The sequence below is a fragment of the Rhagoletis pomonella genome, unplaced genomic scaffold, assembly GCF_013731165.1.
Source record: "Rhagoletis pomonella isolate Grant_MI unplaced genomic scaffold, Rhpom_1.0 Rhpom_scaffold_00013, whole genome shotgun sequence".
NCBI classification, from domain to species: Eukaryota; Metazoa; Arthropoda; class Insecta; order Diptera; family Tephritidae; genus Rhagoletis; species Rhagoletis pomonella.
The window spans coordinates 1,933,167-1,954,232 of record NW_023458567.1 but is presented as its reverse complement, the minus strand read 5'-3'; the positions used below and the strand labels follow the sequence as shown (position 1 = coordinate 1,954,232).

Sequence of the window (21,066 nt, the reverse complement as noted above, 5' to 3'; positions counted from 1 at the left end):
TTTGTGGCACATATCTTTCACTTGGTCTAGACAAATTCGGTTTTGCCTTACGCACACAAAAGAAAGGTTGTTTTTTTGTGTTTGTTTTTTCAACCGACACCTTAACTATGTACACTCACATATGTATGTACGTACATACAAATACTTACATATGTACATGAAACGTTCATCAAATCCTGTGCTCTACGTCGTATGAGCAATCGTTTGCTTGCTTTTCAAGACACCCACCATCCGTCCTCGAAAACGTGCTGTATGTATGTGTGTGTGAGAGGCTGTGTAATGTTAATGAATCTTTCTAATATTTTTTTCAGCCTACTCTTAAAATTTTCTATGCTTCAATATACGTATGTGCGGCCTTACAGTTTTCCATATTTCAATTTACAAATGAGAGAAATCCATCGTGCGGCTTCTCGTAATTGAGTTTATGTCTCACCACGAACCAATTTTAGATACGCAAACTAAAACTAATTAGTTATTTAAGCTTTTATGGCACTTAGCTAACGGTTCTGCCTTCTTTATTTGGTTAACATTTAGTTTTTAGTTAATTTGCCTTTGCCATGCCTTTGCACTTGATTCCTCTGCACACATTTGTAGTTGCGCTTGAAGAGAAATAGCTAAATTAATAAAAGCTTTAAGTAGTGTAATAACGGGTTTTTAATTTTGGAGCAGCTTTAGAAAAACATTTTTGAAGTTTGCTAACAAAAAAAAAAAAAAATAATAATAGTATTCAAAGTTATTATTTTTGGGACATACATAGCGAAAATAAATGCGCTATAAAAGGTATTCTGACAAAAACAAGTGAGTTTTTTAGACTAGATATTTGTGTTACAAAATTTTGGGTTTGAGAATGTACCGTACACAAAAATTCTACAAAAATATATTAAGTGTGAATTAGTTGTAGGACATACATTTTTTGGGTCACTAATTTTTAACCCAATTATTTTAGAGAGCTTTTTTCAAAAAGTGTTAAATTGGGACAGAGTTTTTGTGTGAAAAATAAATATAGTTTGAGTACAAGCTTACCAAAAATTTACACAAAAATTAGCATACAAAATTAAAATTAAAAATATTTTTGGGACATATATGTAATTTCTGGCCACAAACTTTTTGAGACAAAAAATGTGTATATTTTTTGCTATAGTCACTTTCTTCATTGGCATAATGTTTTGTAAAATAAATTGGGACACATTTATTTGGGTCAGAATATTTTCTGTGAAATTATGTGAATTTGAAAATTGAGTATGTAATAGGTACTATTTTTCATTAAAAAATTAGCGCCTAAAACTTACGCAAAGTATATAGGACCCAGAATTTGTATATTTACCTGTTGAGAACTGAATTTCTTTACACAAATGCAGTGATGTGAAAAAATGTGCAAAAAAGGTAATTTGTGTTTTTGGCAGACGGGCATTCAGTGTGACAATTATTATTAGCGCGACAAACAAATTAGAAAAAATTTTGGGACTAACATTTTTGGGACACATTTTTATTTTTTTTTCTGAAGTACTAACCTTGGGCATTGGTGGTGCAATAGAAGCTCGCACTTCTAACAACTCATCATTACGATCATTAAATCTCCCCTGCCCAACGTGCGTGATAATCACATATGTACATACACACAAATATCCGTTAAAAATATCTAAATAATTTTTATACACACAAAGGGCCTCTTCAGAAGACACTTGAATTGATGCAAAGCATTCAAAGCATTGTGAGTGATACATTTCATTGAATTGAAAACAAAAGGTATTGTTCTTCACATTTTTTTTTTCACATCCTCTCCATGAACCCTTTCCAATTTTCAGTACTCAACCTTCGTAATGCCACTTTGTCCAACATACTCGAGTTTGTTTTTTGTCGCCAAGTTAATTTCGCTCGTTTTTTATTGCAAATTACTGCCAAATATAGCAAACCCTAACTGCTCTCTCAAACAAAAAAAGCACAAACCAAGCGTCCTACACATAAAACTTTAACGCCAAAGTTTTCAAAATTATTATTGCCCCTTTGTGTTGGCAATATTTAACTATGCATGGTTTCTAATTTTTTTTTTCGAACTGTAATTGACACAAAATTTCGTTTTTCCCTTCTTTTGTTTAAGTATATGTATGTACCAAACACATGAATGATTGTGTGGTTCGGCAAAAAGGAGGCGTCAAAAACAAATTCTCGTAAATTGTGGATTTTCCATTTAAAGACTTGTGGCCAAATGTTACACACAACGCCCGCACACATGCCGGAGTATATAAGTTTGTCCCTGCCTTGCGACACTATCGCAAGCCCTTCTTAGTTATCACAGTTTTTTTTTAGATCCTTTTGTCCTCTATTTTACATATGTTTGCTGTCACTTACACCCAAATCGCCGCTCATTTTTGGTCAAATATTTGCATTGATATGAACTTAGTTGGAAAATTTTATTTCTCTATGAATTTTACGTTTACGTGTATGTACATGACTATGTAGTTGAAGGCCGCCAACCCAGTGAAGTAATAAACATGTCACTGTAACTAAGACGCTGAGTCAGTTGAAAATAAATTATTTTTGATAATGGCGAAAAATTGTTCAGCTTTACCAAACCTCTGTGATTAATTTTTGGGAGATCTATTTTTGGAGCGTTTAGCATTTAAAAACTTAAAAACTAGAATGTTAAAAAGTTTACCACCAAAAAATTAAAATCTATTCAAAAAAAAGAGTTTCTTTTAGAAAGCTTCTTTGGTAAAGCTGCATTAAAATTTAACCAATCTTTTAAATTTTTGTACCACATTGCTTTTCTAGAACATTTTCCCTGCCCTTCAATCTGTGAAAGGGCGTTAACTAAACGATTTCTATGAACGAACTGTCCCAATAAATAAATTATTTTGTGGACATCTTTATATCCTCCAAACTCGCTTTTTAAAACAGCCCAACCTTAGGGTTTCATTATTTTTTCAACCCATGTTAATGTTTTTGATCTGTCCCAAAATTGAGAATAAAATTTTCTATCGAATTTCAAGTTTAATTTTAATGCAATTCAAAATTTTCAAGTTGAGTTTAAAAATGATCTGCCCTAAGACATGTGTTCCATAAAGGTTTTTCTACCAAAAATGCACTAAAAAATTTTGTCTAAGAAATATTTGTTACATTTTTCACTTTAAATTTCATCATTTTACATCTTTATTTCCTCAAATCCAAACAATAAAAATTTTAGGGAAAATTTGTTATTTGACCAGAAAATTTTTGTCCCAAAATTACATCTACATTTCTACATATTATTAAAATATTTTTTTTTTGTACAAAACTCAGCTTTTAATTTCAGGCAAACGTGCATGCATTTTTCTGGTATGCAATTATAGAAACAATAACACATCTACTTAAAAAAAAAAATTAATAAAAACTGCAATGTGTTTCAAATTATTACCTAAGGTTGAAAATTCTCTCCCAAAAGAGTGTCCCAAAATTTTCCCAAAAATTTTTAAATTTCACGAGCTAACTTCTTTATCTTTTCCAAATTTTGGAGAAAAAATATATCCACTTTGTCCCTAATATGTTTTTCCCAAAAGTTCATAATTTGTATTATAAAACAAGAATCATTTATTTTGCAAAACTTAGCTTTGTTGCTACCATCATCTAATTTTTTCGTTTATTTTGCAACTCATTCAGAAAAAACTGTATTAACAATTTTATCATAGATTTTTTTTCTTCAAACTCAAACACAGCGTTTACTCTTAAATGATTCACTGGGCTATGCACCCAAGAAGGTCTCCTTAGCCACTCATACGTATGTAGGTGTGCTTGTATTTATATTTGTGGATACACATACATATGTACATACAAAACTTCAGTGCAATATCTATATCCCTTATCTCACCAAAAAGTTGTAGGTGTAACCTAGAAATGCACAAACGTCACATCTGTGAGTACATACTCGTATGTACATATGTATATGCGTATACACGCCCGCATATTTGTATAACTTGTGGACGCACAGAAATTTTTACTCAATTATAAAAGTTTCCACATTAAAACTGACAAACTAACAACAATGAGAAAACAACAACAACAATCCAACACAAAAAGCACACAATTTGCCGAAATTCAAGCAAAAGGGATGCTACAGCTGATATATGATACACACAGTTGCATATGTAAGAGTACTTATGCATGGATGTGTACTTGTGTTTGTGTTTGTGCACGCTTACCCAGTCGGAAAAGTAGTACATGCGTGATAAAATAGTGTTATGTATTTCCAATGAGTTCTCGATTCTATTACTGTCAATTGTGTAATCAGCATTCTAATGTATCCAAAAAGTTTCAACAATTTCATATTAAATCACACTCATTTCTCGATACTAGCTAATGCAAAATTGAAGGCACCACTTTTCTTAGGACATCGCCGTGGGGCTAAAAATGCGTTTTCGAATGTGAAAAGAGTTATGGTTATTTTACTGATTATTTTTCGATTACTATACCTTAGATTTTCCCACTGGGTACATACATATATATTTATGTGCATACTTGCAAAACAGACTGTTGAAATCAGAGATACGAGCAGCTGTAATGAATGAATGAGTAGCACAGCGGTGAGTGTCGTAAAATTATTTTTTTTTTGTGTTCAGTGCAGTTTTGGTTTTTATTTAAACGAATTTGACTTCTCTGCTGCTAGTTTGGTGCCTGTTGTTGTTTTGCCATTTGTGTTTTTTGTGGCACAAAAATTGTTAGCCGCCTAAATTGGAAGGACAGACAGACTATCAAGACTATAAAAACACACATAACAAGCGTAGCAATTCAAATTACAATAGCCACTACACAAATAATGTGGCAACAACAACAACAACAACAACAACAAATTGCATGCCAACATACGAAATACATACTATTTTTTCATGCTTTACAGCAAATGACAGCAGAAGTGATAAAAAAGTGTATAAAATAGTAGTTTCTTTGCGGCCGACTGGCGAAATGTATACACTTTTAAAGCTTGCGAGTGTGTGTGTGTGTTCGTGTGTGCATTGTGTGTGTGTGGCAAAATATTTTTTGTCCACATGTGGTTGTGTTTGTGATCATTCTTTTCATGCCGAAAATTACTCTTTCAACTGACTTGCTAAAGAGACAATTCATTTTATTTCTACACTTATTTGCTCAAGCACTTAGACAAAAAGTTTTTGTTTATACTTTCCTCTTTATGAATGTAGATAAGCGATCCTGTCGGAAAAATGAGGCTGAAATATGTAGTAAGGACTGAGCATGTATTTTTTTTTTAAACAGAAGGTACATATGTATATTCGTTTCAGCTTTGGGTGTCTTTTTGAGGTGGTAATGTAATTTCTGCTGAAGAAGAAAATATACTTTTGGGACATTTTATGAAAGGAGGAAAAATTGGGACACCATTTTTGGACTGTTATGAACCTTTTAACACTTACATCTTAAATAGTTATACCTTGGGTACAGTATAATATTTTGGGACAGGGATATTTTTTTAACTTTTTATCCTATATAAACACGAAATTTTTCTTAGGTAGTACACACACCTTTTGCCAGAAAAAAATATTAGGACAAAATGTTTGGGACCACGATATAGCTTTGATAATCTTACTTAAGTACAGTATTATACATATTTTGGTACAGTATTATGTTTTGGCAGAAGATTTTCTAGGCTTTCTATATTTTCTAAACACTTATGTACTGTTGTTATAAATATTTACCCACAATCATACTGTTGGGACAATCTAATAATAATCAAAAAAATTTTGGGAAATCTTTTTTGCGACAGTGCTGTAGCTTAGAAAATATTGTTTATCTGACATTTTGGGCAATTACATATATATTTTGGGATACCGTTATTTACAACTTACCTCTGCAGTAAACAGTGAGTTTATATAAAAATACCTACACACGTTTGAAAAGCGAAAGAAACAAACTAAAAATATTTTTGAAAACCGGAAAAAAAATATTTAAAAGGACGTTGCGTTAAAAATATTGAACATTTATTGGAAGAGGGATACACATAGCTAGCACATTTTCTTAACTTAGGTCGTTGTTCACATTTTTCTTTTCAAATCATGCGAAAAGCGAATGGCGAGCTATTGCGTACGCTAAAAAAATTTGGGAAAAATTATTGGGACATACTTTTTTTTTAATAAAGCGTTAGTTACCATGAAAACTGACAATAATTTGCATTAACTATCGTGGCCAAGCTTCAAAAAAAAAAAAAACATGTTAATGTTAGAAACAAAGACCGTGTTAAGAATTTTCGGGATGTTTAACTGATTTAAATTGTCTCAAAGAAAAATTGTAACGAAAAATCAAGTGGAAAAAAAATTTCAACGACGTCGCTTTTAACTTCTGGTTTATTTAATTAAACTCTATAATTTTCATTTGATGCTGTGCAGCTCATGCATGCACATTGTTCAATGTGGCCTTCGTATTTTCACACCAACGCTAACGCTCTCGCTCCTTGCACGCTTGACACACACACACACTTATGTCAATGTTTTAGTATTGCTGTGGCCATCGCTGGCTCAATATATTCGGGACAACATACAAATGTACACAAATAATGCCAAATTTTATAGTAAAAGTCAAGTTCAAAACATAAAACTCGTTGAAATTCTCCACATTTGCGCACTCAAACTAAGTTCAATGAGACATGCTCAGCAATAGAATTTTCCTAGAATTCCATTTCACCAACATTTTCGGTATTTAGAGCTAATTTAGTTAAAAAGCTGCCTCCATTTGACACGCCACATGCAGACATGCATGACAATGGAGTAGCGTACGGGTAGAGGCATCAGTCGGTGGTGGCGTACGTGCAAACTAAAAGCTCATCTCATACCCACAATCACACTTATGAATGTACATATTTACGTGTGTATGTATAGCCATTTGCACGCATGTTGATATGTTTAATTAAGTATTAGCATAGCAACTAATGAAGGGTGCGGATGTAGTGGAACGTGTGGTCATAGCCTCGAGGCGCACGTGTCGGTAGTGTCATGTAGAATGCATATAAGTGTGCGTGTGTGTGTGTTTCTGAGCTACGCTTAAGTGTCATCATTACATATGTGAGAGCTTATACTAACTAACACACACTCATAAATGCCATATGAGCTTAACACTTACTAGTCAACTTTGCCGTAACGACATTGGCGTAACTTTGCAACAGTTGACCGACGTTAAATCCCAGCAAAATACACCCCGCTGACCAAATTTATTTCTATAGACTTATGTATATACATACATACTGAACTAGAAGCGTATGCGGCGACACATGTATGCAACTCATACACTAAGTTATTATTGTCTGTGTTCATGGCGTATGGCCCCGGTGGCTAAATTACGGCAAAGTATGGTATTTAGTAACAGTTGCTTAAGTGGCAGATTCGCTGTCGGAAATGGTGCTGCAGCTTGTGGAAGCCCAAAAGGATATTCTACAACAATTTACGGTTTTATATGTATGTATATTTTCATAAATTACGTGCGTACACTACGACGCTGTTATGTTTGTTGCATTTGCGAAGCGAAACAGACAACAGCGGCTGGCATGTGTCCGACCGCAAATTGGAAGCCACTGAAAGACTGTTTGAAAATTCGAGTAAACATATTTTTGTACAAAAAAAAACAAAAAATAATTGTCTGAAAAAAAAATCACAAAAACTTCTCCAAAAAGATCTCTTACTACCAATGAAATGTCTTTGCAACACTTTCTTCCTCTTCAAAAGAATTCACTCAAAAAAACTCAATTTGTTGAATTTTTTTTGCTAAATTCTGTTATTCAAAATCTTGGTTTCTTTTAAGTCCTTATTTTGTGTTTTAATATATTTCTGGCTGTTAGTATTCCAGCATAAAAATTCCGGTAATTTCCTCACAAAAATTACCTAAAAAATCTGTCCAAAAATGATTTCTACATGAACAATCCTCCAAAACTTTGTATAAACTCCCAAAGCCCATTCAGAAATATTTCAATGAACTAAATTTGTTTGAAAATATATTTACTCCATTTTTCCTAATCTGTGCTTTTACAAAAATTATTCTATGTACATATGTTTTTCCCTCTTTTTCGGAAAATATGTCTCAAAAATTTTATCTGACAATATTTTTTATACTTAAACCATGATAAAAGCATATTAAGGTAGAACCGTTCTCTTAATTGGTCGGTCATGATTTTTTTTGAAGTTTGCCAGCATTTTAAATCATATAAAATTTAAAATAAAAAAATTAAATTGTTCAAAACAAAAACAAACCAAATTTAATTGTTCAAAATTTTAAATGTGCCTTTCAGCAGTTCTACCTTACTATATTTTTATCATGACTTGAACCGTCAATTTATGCCAAAAAACTTTTCCTAAAATTATTTCAAAAATCATAAAAAAGAAAGTGTCCCAATATTTTCCCACAAAGGGTTTGTCCTGCAAAGGGGCTGTGACTCTTTGTAGAACCCGCTAAAAACTCCTGCCTTCCCAAAGGCTTTGGTTTCTTCAAAAGTGTATGTCTTTGTTTGTGATTTGATATTTTAGTTTTATTCGTATTCTAAGATATAAATTGAAAAATTACTTTTACACAAAAATTTACAAAAAAAAAAAATCTTAAAAAAAATGTGTGCCACAAATATTTTGACCAAAAAATGTGCTCATTTCCAAAAAAAAAAGTTGATAAAGTGCTTGAGAAGTTCATAGTTGCGAAATGCCAGTGAAATAATATACCACAAGTAAAATCTAATGTTGCATACTTTTAGGCACTATTTCCTTTTGGCCACACTCAAATATTATTTCAATTACGCGCACACGCTTGTACCTCTGCGCATTTGTAGTGCACCACAGAGACATGCCACAATAACCACTGACATTTGTACACCATGTTGCCTACTTTTTAGCACACAATTGCATACTTTTAGGTTGGTCGGCTAGTTATTACAAAATTTGTGTGCGCAAACTGGCTACTAATGAAGTGGTAGCGAGGGCTAGTAGCGATTTCTGAATAAAAATAGGGAAATGAAATGAAGCTAAAAAACCTGATTTTTTAAATTTACTAATTTTCTTGTTATAATTTTCTTACTCTATTTTCAGGTTACGGCGGCATCTCGCCGCGCTCTCAATGGGGCCGCATTGCCGCTCTCATCTACGCGCTCTTCGGCATACCCATCGTCCTGCTCTACCTATCCGCCATGGGCGAGGGCCTCTCCGCCGGCATGCGCTGCCTTTTCCGCAAAGCGCGCTCCAAAAGCGCTGTCAGCAGCGGAAGTGGTGGCGGCAACAACGGCAGTGGCGGCAGCGGGAACGGCGGCTCCGGCAGCGGCAATGGCAAATTACCATCAAACGACAGCGGCAAGAGCGCGAATAAAAATTACCATCATGGCAGCGGGAAACTCCACCCTGCCACTGCGCACCACTACGGACTACCGAAGTCCGCATATCATCACAGCGGCTCCATGTCTATGGGCGCTCATTCCTCGGCTCACGGCCCCAGCGTGCCCATATCCATTTGCGTCATGGTGCTGGTCTGCTATGTCACCTCGGGCGCGCTGCTCTTCCACAAGCTGCAAAACTGGAGCGTTTTGGAGGCGCTCTACTTCTGCTTCACGTCGCTGGGCACCATCGGCTTCGGCGAGCTGGCGCCCACCGGCAATCTCACACTATATCTTGCTTCCGCGTACATACTTGTCGGCATGGCGGTGGTGGCCATGTGCTTCAGCCTCATACAGACGGAGATTGTTATGTGGCTGCGCAAGTTCAGCGTGCAGGACCACGTGATGCCGCAGGTCGAGGATGTTGCACTCGTCTCGGTGGCGGTTACGCCGAAATCATCTTGACAACGACCGGCTGCTGAGCTGCTTGCTTTCGGCGCTGGTGGCGGCGGCAATGCCAACTCGAACGTACAACAACCACTCGGTGGCTTCGGTGGCAACACACTGGGGCATCATCAGACAATGTTCTTCGGGCCGGCGCATACGCTCACGCAGTATAGCTCACTACCGCGGCGTTCAGCGGTCTCAGCTTTCCAGCGCAACACGCCCATACGCCGCTCCACCGGCATACCTGAACATCACATGGAGTATTTTGTGCCGCGCAGCATAAGCGAGTTCAATTTGTCGGGTGTCGGCGACCTGGCACTGCCCCCACCGCGGCGCTACTCACCCACCATACAGCACGGCGGCGGCATGGGAATGGGCGGTGGTCTACCGCACGGATTGCAGCTGGGGCCGCCGCAGACTCTCATTTGTACTGGACAGCCTCCGCCGCCGCCACAGCAAATGCAGATACTGATGAAGCCGCGTGAGAAAATGGTCACCTTCGAAGACGAATCGAAGGCTATGAATGCAGCGGCGGCTGCAGGCGTGACTACATCAAACGCCAGCACAGCGACGCATTGTCCACACGGCGTGCCAACGACGCCGCGAAAGGCGGGCGGCATGATTGGCGGTGGCGGCCGGGACGTCTTTATGTGACGCGAATCGTTGCGGTGACCATTCAGCCTGCTGCTGAGCGACAAGTCTAGTGATGACGCGGCGGCGGCAGCGGCATATGCGGCGGTAGATGCAGCCACTATGCTGGACGACGGCATTGGTGGGGTTGATGAGGTCACAGCAACAACGGGCACTTCCACGGCGACGGTGACGGCGGGCACGAGCACACTGATCGCCGGCTTAGACAGTGACAACGAGGAGCGCGACTCGCCGACGGGCAGCCTTGGCGAGCTGCCAACCAAGCCGAAGTCGACACCAGGCGATGTGATACGCGTGTGAGTGGAATGCGGTGCAGCGGGCGGTGCGGCGGTTTTTTGTACTAAGCTCAGAGAGTGGACACTCCATTTAACAATTACCAGACTCAATAAAAGCGTAAGTCAAGGGGGTTGGGCGGTGCTAGTGCGGGTGGGTGGTGATGAGTTAGAAAATAAATTAGGATATAAGTGCGAAAGGTTGACGCAGTGGTCTTCATATGGCTGCAGCATTCAGAAAACACCCACACCACGAAGTATTGCCTAGTAGTAGTGACCCAAATGGGGCGCGGGGAAGGCAAATAATTTATTGTGGATGTTAGAAATTAATGTAAAATAATTAACTACGCTTTAAGATTTTAGCTAAATGTGACTGAATTAGAGTTTGTGGAGTGAATGAATATTTTTTTTTTTTTTTCCAAAGCTCGCATTTTTAGTTTACCCCCGAAAAATTTTAATCATTTACATTTATCTTAAATTTATCATTTTAAGTAAGTCAAATCTTCAGCATACACACCAGCGCGCACGTTTCCAACTAGCCGCCTTGGCTTTTTCAATTGTGCGGATAATATTTCGATAGGAAAACAGAATATAATTGGTAAAAATTTCTCTCCCGAAACAAAAGCCAAACACAAACTTTTTATTTAATTAATCACCAAAACTATCAATCTTATTTCCGAAATTCGAGTTTTGCTTTTAATCCTTTCTTGATACTTCCCCTTAACGGATATGAATTTGACATTTCTAGACATAAACTTTACAACTTTTAGAAATTAAAAAAAAATATACTAAAAAGAACTGTTTTTATATAAAAAAATTAAAAAAAAAAATAACCTAAAAATTTTTAACTTCCTTAAAAAGTTGCCAATGCAAAAGTGTAATAAAAATAAGTCCCATCTAAATTTCTTTACTTATACATTTTTATAAAAACATTAACACAAAATTTTCTAAATTTACTTTTATCATTTTCATAATGTGTTCTGGTATAAAACGCTAGATATTCTAAATTAAAATACTTCGTAATTTAAAATTTTATACACAATATCGGTCATATCAGCGCAAATTTTTTAGCAGTAGTGTTTTTTTTTTTGTCGCATTTGCTATATAACCAATAAACAAAATTTTTTTCTTTCACTTTTGGCAAAAAAAAAAATCTAAAAAATTAACGGTAATTTTAGTCATGTTAAACTTGCACATTACTACACAAATTGAATGGGCTATAAAACTGTATACACAAAAAAAAATTATAGAAAAACTGTTGAAATTTGGATGAAAATTTATCGAATTTTTTTAGTTTTCTACAAAGTTTTAAACTTGGGTGATGTGGGTTTTATTAAAGAATGAACTGTATTTTAACCGAAAATTCTTAAAGATAAATAAATAAACATACATATGTGTCAAACAATGTAACTTTAAGATGTGGTGCACTTGATATGACCGATACTGTATGTGAAGAATTATTTATCTACATAGACAAATTTTTAGACTTAAGATGCTACGACGCTAAACGCGCCTGGTGAATCCCCTAAATGTTAAAATTTATTTCTTAGCATATTTTTGACGGCAAATTTTTGCCATTTAAGATATCTCTTTTTTATTCTTAATATAACAAATCAAAAATTGAATAACTTAAATTAAAATCTTATTTTTTTTAAAGCCAAAATTCGACACTCCTAATCCCTTTAAAAATTTCCGTGCCAAAAATTTAATTATACTTTTGAGTTAAACTTGAGTTAATATTAGCTTCCTTTTTTACACCTCTGACAACAAACAAAAACTAAAATATAAAATTTATAAAATTGAAATTTTTTTGCTGTAATTTCCAATTTTTCAATTAAAATTTTTCTTATTAAAAGCATCTTATTTTAAGCTAGATTCATAAATTCTTTAATTTTTTTAAAGTAATTTTTTTTTTCATTTTAAATTTTAAATCTACGAAAAAAATTTTTACCTACTGCGTTACAATTTGTGTTCACAAGCCATAACTGCTTGAGTCGACTTCAGTATAGTGTTCCATTTCCAGCCTTGGAAATTGTCATTGAAAAACTTCTGGCGAACGAGCCCGAAAGAAATATTTTGGTGCCAGTAACTCACTGTCAATATTCCCATCATAAAAAATTTTTTAAATGTGTTTGGAGATAAATTTTTAAACCTCGTTGAGGAAACGGCTCTACGCGTTTGCAAATATTTTTTATTAAAAAAACAAGCTCCTTAAAATTGTAGTATTTTCCCCCCGAAATTTCGACTGAAGTTATTAAAAATTTACGTTAGCATGAAAACGATTTGCATAGCTGTTAATATTATTTGCATTATCGCATACACAGACATACATACATATAAATTTATCTATTGATTTTATTTTAATTTGCTGCACAAATTGCATATTTCCTCCCTAAAAATTTAATAACAATTTCCTAATTAACAAACAATGCGAAAACGACTGCTAACTGAATATTCGATAAATGCAAAATTTTTATAAATTCACCGAAAATTGCAAATTAGGCAGGCAATGAGAGATAGCGGTAATTGTTTATGAAAATATAAGCAGTATTTATTTCGAATGATGTGCCACAGACAATGGGCAGCAATATTGGAGATATGTATGTAAATAGTTGGCAATGCAATACTCACACATGCACATACACATGCCGCCACCCCAGTCACCAATCAGCAGTCGGCAGTTAGCAGTGACTAAACTTGCCACATTTAATTTAATTAAAAAGCCATGTGTTTACTATTAACACAAGTGGCATGGCATGTGTGTGTGTGTGTGTGTGTGATATGTAATTGCTGGCAATGGACATAAAAAATTGCTTGCATAAATTAAATTAAATTGAATAACTGGCACTGAAACTGAAATGGAAACCAAAACCGAAACTAACTCGTTGAAAGTTGTTAAACTCAGTCAAATGATTGGGCAACTACGTACGTAAATACGTACGGATGAGTACGAGCAGTGCGCTCGGCTGACTCGCATTGTTGACCGTTCGGCTCAAGTGCCACCATTGCTATGTCAGTAATGAGGTGAACCAGCGACAGCCGACAGCCGACAGCCCAACCAACAGTCGACATTGAGGACATATTTTTGTGGTTCTGACCCTCGAACTGACGAACTGACTAACACACCGGCACTACGGCGTGCTACTCCATGTTTTGTGTATGCCATTGTAGCATACTTTGAGGCGCATACTTGCTGCCCAGCTGACCACTTCACTTGCCACACACTCACAGCAGGCTGGCTGACTCGCTGGTTGTCTGTCATGTGTGTAGGATAATGAAAGACTCGAGCTGACACATACACATATCCTCATATCCTAATCTACATACATAGTTGTGCTTGTGTTTGTTTATCGCTATGCTGTGTCTGAGTCTAAAGTCATTTACTTTTTCATACACATACATACATAATTTTGCAGCACTGCCGTGGCCATTGTGGTTTTGACATATTTTTTCTGTCTTATGATGTTGCTGTCTTCAAGTGACTTTTCAAATGTCTTATTAGTTGATAGTCAAGCACAAACTCACTCACACACTGGCATATACATATGTAGATACTTGCATGCATACACATGCACACAATGTCCCCACTCAACTCAACTAGAGATATGAAAGAATTTATGAATCGTTTGCGATAAGTCGCTGCCATCAGTAGGGTAACCCGCATGCAGTCTCATGTACCATATCTACTCGTGTATGTGTGCGTGTGTTTGTGGTTCTATGCTGTAGAAATTTTCCAATGTAATTCGGTTCAGTTGCTCGGTTTGGCTTTTGAGTTATAGACCGACCGGTGGCAGTCCACAGAGCAGTTTGCCGGCTGAAAAATGGTTGCCTGCAAATAGTTGGAGTATATTAAAAATCTGCTAAAATATTAGGAATTATTTTCGAAATTTATTTCCATTATTTTTTATGTCACTCCAACGGGCTATTCTATGATTTGAATATTTGGACAATTTTATGCGTGATGCGGCAAAGGCAAAAGTTTCACTGGCTTTACAGAAAGTTAAACTAGAAAATTTTTAAAGTTGATGGAAAAATTGTCATTCGAAACTTAGGGTGGGTGTGCCAAACATCAGGCATAGTTTATATTATTCTTAAGAATGGGAGCCGTTTTCTTAAGTAGGTTTTACAAATTTTCTGCTCTTCTAAACATTTTTCTCAAAACGGCAATAACTCAACTTTTTTGAAGTAATAATTTTTTAATTAGACATTTACTAAATTTTTTCAGTTTTTTGTTGCTCTTCTTATTCGGTTTTTGTTTTGTTTTTGTTTTCAAACAAATTCTTTGTTCCTTGCCGACTTTTCATTTAAAAAAATATACCGAAATTTGAACAATTCATATTTTTGTATACTTTTTGCATACTTTTTGAATTTTTTAACGTTTTTCTTTAACCACAAAACTATAAATTTTTACTTATTAAAATTTTCAGCAAATTTTATAAATTTAAGTTTGTCAGACTCTAAAGATTGTAATTAAAGCAAACGTTTTTCCCCATTTTTTCAAATCTGTAAAGCTTATTTTTTTCTTTCTTTACATTTTTAAATATAAAATATTAGGTTTTCAATGTAAAATTTTTTTTCTAAAACTATTTTTCTGTGAATTTTTGTATCAAAATTAGTAAATTTGAGTTTTCTATACTTAGAAATTTAGAATTAAAACGTTAAAATATATTTTTTTAATATTTTCGGAAGCACTTTTTCAAACAATCTTCCTCATATTGCTTTTTGCTTAAAATCTAATTTTTTTTAAATTGTCTTTTTGTATGTAGTGGACACTTTTTGGTAAATAGCAGTTATTTTCTTTTTTAGAAAATATAGGTTTTCGCTGGGGTGGTTATGTACTTCCAAAATTAACAAACATTAAAATTTCAAATACAAATTTTTAAAATTTTGAATTTCGAATTATTAAAAAAATTAGGATTATATTTTTCAAAATTTTGTTTCTTGCTAACAACTAAATATAAATTTCTGGGAGTAAAATTTTATAAGCTTTGGAAAGTCTTTTTTCAGAAGTAAGAAAATTTACAAAATTTTTGAACATATTGTTTGAAGTTGAGTAAAAAAAATAAATACACATTTATATAGATTGAATAAAATGAAATCTTAAATTTATTTTAAAATTTAAACATTACACTACGCCTACAAATTAAAATTTAGCAAATTCAATTTTTATTATTTTTTATTCTTATTTTCAAAGCTTTTTTCATTTGTTTTTAAAAATTTTCGCACTTAACTTTTTCAAAACTTTTCGCTTTGTCATAATTTTTTTTTATTAGTTTATAAAAAATGTCGGTAAAAAAATTATTTTCATTTATTATAAATACATATATTATAACTTATTTTGCCTTCAATTTCACGAGGAATTGCAAACGAAGTGAAGTGCAAAAGTTCCCCAATCAACAAACTTTTGCGGCAAGCAATCGAAGCAGCGCCTACGGGTAACTACACTGATTTTTTTTTTCATTGCTGGTTACTTCTCAGCACTCCATAGCACTTCTTGACCCACTGTAGCAGAAATGCCACTCAGGATACAAATATCATACTCAGCGCATCTCAAGTGGTTGTGTGATATACACACCACCAACAACTACAACAAGGTAACGAACTGCAAGCAGACAGCTTCAAAACAGCAACAACAACAAAAAAAAAACAAGAGAAGCCAAAGAAGAAACAAACGACAAATGCTAGAAGCTTGACTAAACTTGCAGACTGACAGCGGCAGCTGAAGCGTGTTGCGGCTGGCTGTGCAAACTGATGCAGAGACAGGGCATCGGAGACAACTATTACACGTAAGCTCGCATGTTGATTACGTATACGACATGATGTACTGACGTGGTGGCGCTGAGCATGCTCGAATGCAGGCAAAAGCAAACGCAAGTAAAGGACACATCTGTGCGCGTGTGTTAGGGTCCGTGTGTCAGTGTGTGTGTTGAAAACCAGAAGTGCTCCAATTTCTTTGCTATTTTCGGTGTGCAAAAGGAGGTGAAGTGCAAAGCGAGCCACTGACTACTACTGGCTGTTTGATGCTGCTGCTGCTGCGTCTCGGAATTCAGTCCGTGTGGGTCGAAGTAAATTTTCATGCACTCCTGCAAATGGCAGAAAATGAAGAGCACAAACTGAAAAGCAAAGTAAAAGCAATGTAGTGCGAAAAATTGCTTGGCTCTCACAAAATGTTAAAATAGTAGAGAAATATTACTGGCTGTATCTGGCGATTGGTGCACAGAGATTGGTTGTTGTCCATATTAAAAAATCCTTTTGAAAGATTTGAAAATGAATATTTTCTTATGTAAGGGCCCTTAGAAGCAATATTTTTAAATATCCAACGGCTTAGAAGTTGGAATGCTCAGAAATACTTTTCACAGTTTTTTGCGAAAAATAAATTTTTTTTTTTGTTGAATTTCTGGCTTACAATTGTTATTACTCTTTTCCTAACATCCTCGCAAAAACTGCTATTACCAATTTCCATTTCTTATTAAAATATTATTTTACTACTAAAAAGAAAACTTAATATTAGTTAACTTTTCAAAGCGCTAAATAGCTTTAAAATTCGTAAGTATTCTAAAATTCTAGTTAAATTTGTTTAGAATTTGCAATTTTTAAACTCTTTCAAATATTTTCTAAAGAGCTGTGAGGAGGAAAGTTTTATCAGAAGCTCAATGTTTTATTTGTTTTTTTTTTTTAATATTATTTTTCTTTACAGAAAAACATTTGCCAATATTTTTCAAAATTTTAAAGTTTTAAATGGTTAAAAATTTTAATTCAAATATTGCTTTAGACATTTATTTTTTATTTTTTAAATACAATTTATGTACTTAGAAAAATCGCCATATATGTAATTTTGAAAATATAAGTTTTGCAAATTTTTAAATAATTTGAGTTTAAATAACGCTCTACGGAGACCTCAATATTTTGCTCTAAGATTTTAATAATTTCCTTAAATTAAATTTATAAAAACTTTTGCTCCTTTGCTAAGGATAATGGAAAAGGTTTCAACTGCCATGTTTAGCTCCGCATATGCAAGATAAGTGTTTTAAATTTTAAATTTGTTTTAGATTTTAATTATCTACTATGTATAAATTTTTTAAAAAGCTTTTTGGTTTTTAATTAAAATTACAAAACCATTTTTTTTGTAAGTACAATTAAAAATTTTTAAATTTCAATAAACCTTGTGTCTTAAATTTGCAGAAAAACATAAACTTTGCAAATTTTGATGAATTTTCCTTAAAGATTTTAGCTTCAAATACAATTACAACATATTTTACTTTGTTTTTTAAGTAGAAGTATTTTCTAAAAATGTTGGCAATAAGATTCTTAGAAATTTAAACTTTTCCTATTTTTTTCTTTTGAATTTTCCTATAAATTAAAATTTTTGTTATTGATTTAAAAAAAATCAGAAGAATTTAGTCACAGCTATTAGGCTTTAAAGTTTTCTTTAGCATATGCAGATTCTGTTAAAAAAAATTGAATTTCTAAATTCTCTTATACTTATAATAAAAGTAATCCTGCTTTTGCTGGTAAAAATTACTCGTGTTTTAAGCTTTCAAATTTGACATAAACCTGTAAAATTGTTTTAATTTAAAATTTTTCATTTTTTTTTAATTCTATTTTTTTTTTTAATTTTCATTCATACCTTGTTTAAGGCGTACTAAGCTTTGTATCAAAAACGTTTAACTTTTTTATTTGAAAAATCTATAAAAAAGCTTATAATTTTAATTTTGCTTTGTGGGTTTGCAAATTTTAGTTTTTGAAAACAAGCTTTTGTGTACTTTTCATATTTTTTTAAACTGTGTCTTCATTTGTTATTACATATGTATGTATGTATTTTAAAAATCGTTTATTAATTTAATTTAAAACCCGTACTTTCGAGGAAACAAGCTTTTTTCCCCAGCTAAGAAAAAAAAAAATGCCAAAAAGAAAACCGCAAATGCGCTTCAGCTTCACCCTTTTATGTAAACATATAAACGCGAACATAAATCGCTCGCCTACTTCATCTTCCTTTTCCTCTTCTTCGTTTTTTTCGCTGGCGATGGCGACGACAAATGTCCGACAGCCGAGAAATTATGTGTGTCATTGCTGAGGCGGCTGCCGTGGCTGTCGTGGCTGGCCCGGAAAACGCCCTCAATACAAGAGCGCTTACTTATCAAACACACATACTGACATACACATCTATGTACTTACTACTTGCGCTTGCGACTGCCGTCAACTTGCAGCAACAAAGGTAGTCAGTATCAAAAATAAAACAAAAATTCATAGAAATTTACTACAGTGCAAGAATACACACACAAAAGAGACGCAAACATCATTTGTAGAAATATTTTCGGACAAGTTTGTTGCTTGGCGTGACAGCATTTGTTTTAGTTTTCCTCTCAGGGAATTTTTTCGCTGATTTTTGGCAAATTTGTTTCCTTATATTTTGTCTGTTCTTCTACTGTATGCTCTATTGTGTTTTGTTTGGTTTTTTGTTTTTCTTTCGCTTGTGTGCTCCAACTTTTATGTGGAACTTTGCTTAATCCGCACATGGACACACGCACATACAGAACAATGGAAATTATTTAAAATTCGACGCTAAAATAGTGGCGAGCGTTGTATTTTAGCTTTGCTGTTCTACCCTTTGCGCATTTTTTCTCTCCCTTTTTTTGACATTTTTCTTTTGACTTGGCCTGCGAGCTGTGTGCATTTGTGTAAATATTTGTGGTAACTAGAAATGAAAATTAATAGATTACATGTAAATACTAGCTGAGGTTGAACTAAATTATAATTACTACATTTTTTTCTGTAAATAACTATATGTAACATATATGTATGTATGTTAGTATACATATGTATATGTATATACACACATACTTGTACATAAGTGCATGTGAGTGCTGGCGTATGGTTAAATAAGTAAGTGTTCAATTTGTTTCCATTTGTTTAATTCGAATATTTGCATAAACTCGCATCAGCGCAACACCTTGTGTAAATTAAATTAATTAATAGCCGTAATAACGCGAAGTAAATCGAATAACAAATAAAATTATCAAATTAAATGACATTAATGGCTATGAGTCTAAGGCAAAACAAAACAAAACAAAAAAAAGCGAATTTAATTTAATGTGTGCGAATTAGGCAAATGTTTGTAAAAACAATTGCGGTAAATATTTAGCAAATGCATGTGTAAAAAGTGTTGTTATAAAAAAGTGTGAATAATTTTAAGTGTGCAAAAAATGCACCTAAGGCAAGGTTAAATGAAATGAATAGTAATAAAATCACTGAAATAATATACATTCAACAAATCAAATTTAAAATTTTTTTTTATAACAAAAAATCTTAATAAAAGTAACAACAAAATTAAGCACGTAATGTAATCCTACTTTTTTTTTAAATAATCGATCAATCATAAAAAATAAATAAAAAGTAATATTTGAAAATAATCACCTTGTTAATCAATATTTATAAAAGTGAAGTTTCAGGTTTGGAAAAGTTTAGTTTGTTGCTTTTTTGTGCCAAAAAACTTTGTATTATAAAAAACCGTGTTCAAAAAATTTTTTAAATACATTTTTTAAGCTTCGTTTTTACAAATTTTCCGGCTTCTTTTTCAGATTTCAAAAAGAAAACTTTTTGCAAAAACTTATTATTAAATACTAAAAAAAACTTGTGCAAAAATTAAATTTTAAAGCTTTTGAATACTAGTTTTCAACATTTTTAATTTTCGGTTACATGTACATATTTGAGTTCAATTTAAAAATTTGTTTGAGCCATTTCTGTAATAAATTTGATACTTTTCTTTAGAACTAAAAAAAATCACTAAAAAATCTTTCCATTCGGAGGCCAGCTTTTTTGACTTAATTTTTTTACCGACTTCAAAAAAAGGAAAAGGTTTTCAATTCGTCGGAATATTTTTGTTTTTTATTATGTATGCTACTGCTTAACTTTAGACCATGTGAACCGATTTCGGTAATTTTATCGGCAAGGTGGTACGTCAATGGTGGTTCCGTACTAATTTGGTTAAGATCCGCTCATTTTATCATGAATAAATTAACGACAATACTAAATTGTTATATGAGTCGGTTGTCTTTTTTGCTAAGAGTTAATTGTTAACTCAAAATTTTTCCAATTACATAAATATTTTTTGATAATTTGTTTATTAATTTTTATCTTGCCTCGTCATTTTTTGATCACTTTAATGTTTTATGAATTTATGAAAATTATAAAAGAAATTGCCAAAAAATTTGTTTTAGCTGGAAGCTAGTTTTTTATTGGTTTTGTTTTCAATTGTTATAAATTTTTATATTTTCTAGTGGGTTTTTACCCTTACTACAAATTTCTTTGAAGTAAGTAAATATTTAAATTTAAAACAATTAAACAAAATCAATGTAAATAGCGTGGGGATAGTTTTTTATG

The 21,066-nt window shown here is 33.6% G+C and overlaps 1 protein-coding gene across 1 annotated transcript in view; it reads left to right on the top strand.

Moving 5' to 3' along the window:
* The window catches only part of LOC118748456, a gene marked incomplete in the record, with an annotated part of 159,380 nt that overhangs the window by 63,728 nt on the left and 74,586 nt on the right, over positions 1-21,066 (top strand). The window contains 1 exon segment of the mRNA XM_036482904.1: positions 9,039-10,807. Coding sequence (XP_036338797.1) covers positions 9,039-10,417 — 1,379 coding nt within the window.